Below are 6,000 nucleotides of genomic sequence, written 5' to 3' on the forward strand. Positions count from 1 at the left end.
CAAAAAATAAAATTAAAAAAAATTGAGAAATGATGATCTAAAAGTTTGAGTTCCGTGTGTGATTCCGGAAGGTTGAAAAAGAATGGAAGTGAGAAGGAAGGCGGTGGGGGCTGCTCCTTCCTCCGTGTGGCTACAAAAAAAGGGCATCCATGGGGGTGAAGCTTGTTGAGGAAAAGGATGTTTCTTTCTTTAATTGCCTTTATTGTCCTTTTTCGTTGTATTCTTCAAAAAGAAAATCAAGTTCAAATCAAGAATGAAAACGACATCGCTTAGTTGGCCTTTCGTTCCATTTTAAATTTAAATTTTAGAGTAGAGTGAAATTCAACTGATATTATATTGAGATAAAATATGATATATATAGAGAGAGTTGAGTACATAAATAAAAGTGGAAAAATTACATAGACAGTAAGCAACAGCAATATCTCAACATATTCAATGCGTATAATTCTCGCTACCACATCCTTCAACTTAAATTTTAACTTTTGTAAAAATTTGAAATGAAAACAAAAAGAAATTTTGAAACTTAAAAACAAAAACAAAATCAAACTCAAACTGAAATGTAATCAAAATTAGATTGAAAAACTAGGGACTAAAGTGATATTTTTTTCACCAAAAAAGAAAAAATAAAAAAAAGAAATCAACATTATTACCATTTAAAAAAAAAAAAAACGATGTAAACTTTTGGCGCATGCTTACCGCCGTTGATCATTGAACCGTAGACTTTACAGACCCCCTCGTTGCGAATTGCGATTCCTCTGAGTTCTCCTCGCCGATTTTATTTAAAACAAAAAATAAAGAATCCAATCCACCACCGTTGGCGACGGCGATTGTCCCGGCGGACGGCCGCCTTTTTTTTGCAGAAGATAAGATTTCGCCGTCACATTTCTGTTTTGAGTCTGGTAAGAGAGAGTGTTCATCTGGTCTTGTCGTGTCGTAACAGCTCCACTCCCAACCAACTAAAATCCGTCCTTCTTAAAATTCCCCGGTAAACTAACGTGCATTGCACGTGAGGGGTGACAAGTATTATAATTAATTAGATAGAAAAAGGAAGAACAGAAGGGCAGTGAAAATAACGGCTTAAGATGGGGAGCCCATCAGTTTCCGCGGCAAACTTCAAAGGCCAGATCTTTATCGGAAAAGAAGAAGAAAAAAAAACATGATTTGTAGAGCTTTTTGAGCGAGGAAATTGTATTAGAAGAAAAAAAGGAAAATCCTTTGTGTTTAGTTTGGCGTTTCCTTCTTCCAAACGGCATCCTTTTATCTTCTCTTTTCTTTTCTTTTCTTTTCTTTATTTTCTTTATTTTTCGGTTTGGTCTCAATCTTTCTTACGCTTATGCTTCTTCTTTGCTTGCTTTTTAGCGAGCTTTGTTCTCACTGTCTCAGACTCCGCTGCTCTGCCACTCCCTTCTTTCTTTACTCCCTCTTTCTTTAACCCAAAACCCACCAATCTTTCTCCTCTCCTCTTACTGCCTTTTCGGTAATGGACAGGAAACAAGGGTTTTTCTCCTCCCTTAAAGACGACGTTGTCAGAGGCCTTTCTCCGGGCAAATCAAGAGCCAAAAGCCCAGTGCGGAGTACCTCTCCGGCCACCAGTTTGAGGCGCCGTAGGAAGGGCGGCCACCGCCTCTCCCGCCGTGAACTGTTGATTGGGAGATCCGGGAGCTTGAGGTCGGTGGAGGCATTGTCGCCCTTGAAGGAAGGCCCCGATGATACCGACGGTGAGGATTCCAAAATGGAAGGCAGATGGGCGCAATGGATGAAGGGGCAGCTCTGTAGAGCTCCTTCTGTTTCCTGCTCTGCCTATAAACGCTCCGATCTGCGGCTTTTGCTTGGCGTTTTGGGCGCCCCGCTTGCCCCTGTCCATGTCTCCTCTTCGGACCCTCTGCCTCATCTCAGCATTAAAGATACCCCCATTGTCAGCCTTTTTCTTTCTCTCTTCCATTTCTTTTGTTTTAAATCTTTGCCAATTTGTTTTCTTCTTGAGACCCAATTCTTGATATCATCTAGCTATTATAGTCCCGCTGATTTTCTTTGGTGGAAGGGAATAAAATAATGGCTTGGCTTGGTTGATGTTAGTGGGATTCTTTGGTGGACTTGTCTTCCTGCTGATTTTCTGGCAAAGGGATCGATTCAATGCCTTCTTTTAATTGCAAAATATTTGGATGATTCGGCGGGGGAAAGCTAGTTTAGATTGATCAATTCCATATTTACTTGTGATACGGATTGTTCTTTTTAATTTGCTATAAGATTTTCTGTCTTGATGATGGTTGGATTTAGGATTTTATTACACTGAACTATGATCAATTGTTCTTTTTAATTGTTGAATGTTGATTCTTGGAGTTCATTGTTTGTCTCAATGACATAAACTTTCTGAATAGCATGGTTGGATGGATTCGCTTTCAGGAGACATCATCTGCACAGTATATATTACAGCAGTACACGGCTGCTTCCGGAGGCCAGAAGCTTCAAAACTCTATTCAAAATGCTTATGCCATGGGGAAGGTGAGAATGGTAGCTTCTGAATTTGAAACTGCTAACAGAGTTATCAGGAGCCGAAACTCCTCCAAAGATGCCGAGTCGGGTGGGTTTGTCCTGTGGCAGATGAATCCAGACATGTGGTATGTAGAGCTCGCGCTTGGTGGCAGCAAGGTTCATGCTGGTTGCAATGGGAGGCTTGTATGGAGGCACACGCCATGGCTCGGTGCACATTGTGCTAAAGGGCCTGTTAGACCTTTACGCCGTGCACTTCAGGTGAGGCCACAGAACGGCTATTTTCAGTCTATCTTCTCATTATCTCTGCCCTGACACGGTATTCGATCATTTTGCTCAAGTTGCTCCATTTTTCAGGGACTTGATCCTAAAACAACTGCAAGCATGTTTACCAATGCCAGATGCACTGGGGAGAAGAAGATTAACGATGAGGATTGCTTCATCCTCAAACTCTGTGCAGATCCTGTAACGTTGAAGGCCCGGAGCGAAGGGCCAGCAGAGATTATAAGACATGTTTTATTCGGTTATTTCAGTCAGAAAACTGGACTCCTAGTGCACTTGGAAGACTCTCACTTGACCCGCATCCAAAACAATGGAGGGGATGCGGTTTACTGGGAGACCACAATCAATTCATTCCTCGACGATTACCGACCCGTCGAGGGGATTATGATTGCTCACTCGGGACGCTCAGTGGTAACCCTTTTCAGATTTGGAGATACTGCTATGAGCCACACCAAGACTAGGATGGAAGAGGCATGGACAATTGAAGAAGTAGCATTCAATGTCCCTGGTTTATCTGTAGATTGTTTCATTCCTCCTGCAGAACTAAGATTTGGCTCCATGAGTGAAGCTTGTGAGCTCCCTCAGGATCAGATCATAGACACTGCTGTTGCAGCACAAGCATTTCATGCTAAAGTCGCCGCCCTCGACAAGTTAGACGACAGTAATGTAATCTGGAATACAGATGCGTAAGGTGAAGACGCGAAGAGGGCTCGACTGGACGTATTTTAGCAAGTTATTGTACTGATATAGCGAGCATAGGTGCATAGAAGTCCTGGAGATAATAGAGCATTATCATTCATAAAATTTTCCCCTGTTCCTTAGTAAATTGTCAATACGAAATTTGCTGCAAAGTCGGATCACTCTCTCCTTATAATCATTAAAGTTTGTCTTTCTTACCAACTGCAATCAAATGTGATCTGAGCAGTGTTTAGCTAATAAACTGAAGTTTGGAATGTAAGTTTGAGATTATTCAAACTTCATGAAATCCACCTTTTGTGTTGCACACTAATCTTAAAAGACCAGAAACCTTCAAATCAAACATTAATTACAAAGATGTTTATTAAGACACATCATGCAGACTGAACAATGTGTAATCTCATGAACTGTTGACCAACATCTTTTGTTTGGTCTCACAAGGCATCCAAAGTCAGCTTTGGATGCACTTGGTTGCATGATTGCTTAGTGTTGTATTCCCATCAAAACAATGATGAATTGATTCAATCTGGTGTTGCCATTATTGGGAGGTCGGAGTTGAATTGGGGATTAGAAGGGGAAAAGGCAATAAAAGTAGTTATGGGTTTGTTTGATGGGTTTGAAGAGGAAATGAGAAGGCATTATTGTGGTTAAACCATACACTGTGGTGGTACGTAAATGTAAAATAATGGAGGCCCATGTTGGTTTCCTTTTTCCTTTTCCACGCTAACTTCAATTGTGTCGGATCCATAACTTAATGTGGGTTTCAACCTCAGTACAGATAAAGGGCAGGATGATTTCAAACGCTAAGGTACCTATTATTATTATAATGAGAAGACTAATGCCACCGACTCATTATTAAAACGCCCCCCCTTCCTTCCTTCCTTCCTTCCTTCCTTCCTTTTTCTGGAATCATTGCATCTTTAGTGTCAGTCTCACTCACAAATTTAATTCTAAGTCTTAGCCCAATTCTTGCAACACCTAACTTAATCAACCCAACTCAAAACATTTTTGGGTTGGTAAGGTCAAATCTCTCCAAGACTGGTTGGTTGGCTGAGAGGGTTTCTTTTTTTTTTTTTAGTTTTTACATTTAGGAATTGAGGAAGGAGAACATGCAAGATCAGACTTCACAGTTCAATCAGAGTTGAGGTGCGGTGTATGCCAATAATTTAGTGAAGGACAGAAGAAAACACTTGGAAACATGAGGTGAAAAGGGAAGAAGTTGAATAATGGTGGGACAGGTTCCTGAATTTTGGGCCAAGCTCTGAGTTCCGTCTTCGGCCACTGAATAAGGCCATGGGTGGAAGTGGAGGAAGCATTAAAAGAAGAAAAAAGAAAGATCTCCATCAATCAAGTGGGTAAAGTGGCCGGAAGCGCCAAGGGAAGGAAGGACCACAAACAAAATGATACATTTTTATTCACAGTTGAGCATGTTTCCAGCTGCGAAATCATAGTTTCAGTCGTCCCTCCAATTACCAACTGAATCCCCTGACGTTTGTGTCAGCTTCTTCGCACGAGACCCACCTTTTACTGACTCACTCAACATAAAATACGAACATCATTCTTCAGACCCTTCACTCCTTTTCTACCCAACCTTTCTGCAAAAGTTTCACATATGAAGGATCTATGCCTATGGGATATTTTATGTATAAATTAAACCCCAAATGGGCTCGTGCCTTTATTAATTCTAAGTATAGTAGTGAATCTGTGGTCCCTTTCCTTCTTTTCTGCAGAGGGATCCATCCAACCGGTGGACTGCACATTTTTGTACTTCATATCGAATATTTTTGGACATTTATTTGATTATTTATCACAAATCTGCTTCTGTACATTATTTGGCCATGCCATTTCCCAACTGGGAGCCCATTCTTCTGTGTATATCTTCAAATCTTTTCGAATGTTGTTTGAACTTCGAAGATAGGGGCAGCTAGCTGCCTACCTGGTTAGCTCCAGATGTTTTTCAGACAATATGATGACAAATTTTACTAGGGAGTCTCAAACTTTTGTTTTTTCCTTCCTTCCCAATTCAATCTCCTATCGTAATTCTGTCCGACCATTTTTAGAAAATGAGATTTATAAGTAAGAAATACATCTCTATCCACCTAGAGTCCTTTGGTGAAACCAAAAATAAAGCTACTAAACTAAACCTTATGCTCAAAGTGGACACTATCGTAGTTTCTAATATCATCGTACTCTCCATCTTCTTCTCTCCCCCACAAGTGTGTACTGGACTGGACCACCAAGTTAGCTGCTTTCTGACGTGGGAAGCACTTGCCCACCCATCTCACCCTTTTTTTTTTCTTAGTTTCATCGAAAAACTCTCTAATATGAATGTGTGGGTATATACGAAGAATCCAAAGTTCTATCTTTTTTGTCTTCTTCATGTTGATTTTGTAAGAGAAGTTAGGGTGGTTGATATGGGAACTCGAGACTTGTAAACAATATGAGTTCAATCATAGAAACTCGAGCTTCCATGCGCCGCGTTGCTCTCCCTCATTCAAAAATCAAACCCTCCCCCCCCCCCCCCCCCCCCCC

General features: G+C 40.9%; 1 protein-coding gene across 1 annotated transcript; it reads left to right on the top strand.

The window, feature by feature from the left end:
• The first annotated feature begins 1,050 nt into the window (after positions 1–1,050).
• On the top strand, positions 1,051–3,730 carry LOC111492017. Its single transcript, XM_023141164.1, has 3 exons — positions 1,051–1,915; positions 2,404–2,751; positions 2,848–3,730. Exons 1-3 carry the CDS (start codon positions 1,481–1,483, stop codon positions 3,460–3,462), a joined length of 1,398 nt encoding a protein of 465 aa, XP_022996932.1. The 5' UTR covers positions 1,051–1,480; the 3' UTR covers positions 3,463–3,730.
• The last annotated feature ends 2,270 nt before the right edge of the window (positions 3,731–6,000 follow it).

This window comes from Cucurbita maxima, unplaced genomic scaffold, assembly GCF_002738345.1.
Source record: "Cucurbita maxima cultivar Rimu unplaced genomic scaffold, Cmax_1.0 Cma_Scf00017, whole genome shotgun sequence".
NCBI classification, from domain to species: Eukaryota; Viridiplantae; Streptophyta; class Magnoliopsida; order Cucurbitales; family Cucurbitaceae; genus Cucurbita; species Cucurbita maxima.

Bases quoted from the DNA above. Each gene is read 5' to 3' on its own strand.
- LOC111492017 (XM_023141164.1), top strand. From the start codon at position 1,481: ATGGACAGGAAACAAGGGTTTTTCTCCTCCCTTAAAGACGACGTTGTC. The intron at 1,916-2,403 runs GTCAGCCTTTTT...ATTCGCTTTCAG, and splicing joins GCATTAAAGATACCCCCATT to GAGACATCATCTGCACAGTA. The intron at 2,752-2,847 runs GTGAGGCCACAG...TCCATTTTTCAG, and splicing joins CTTTACGCCGTGCACTTCAG to GGACTTGATCCTAAAACAAC.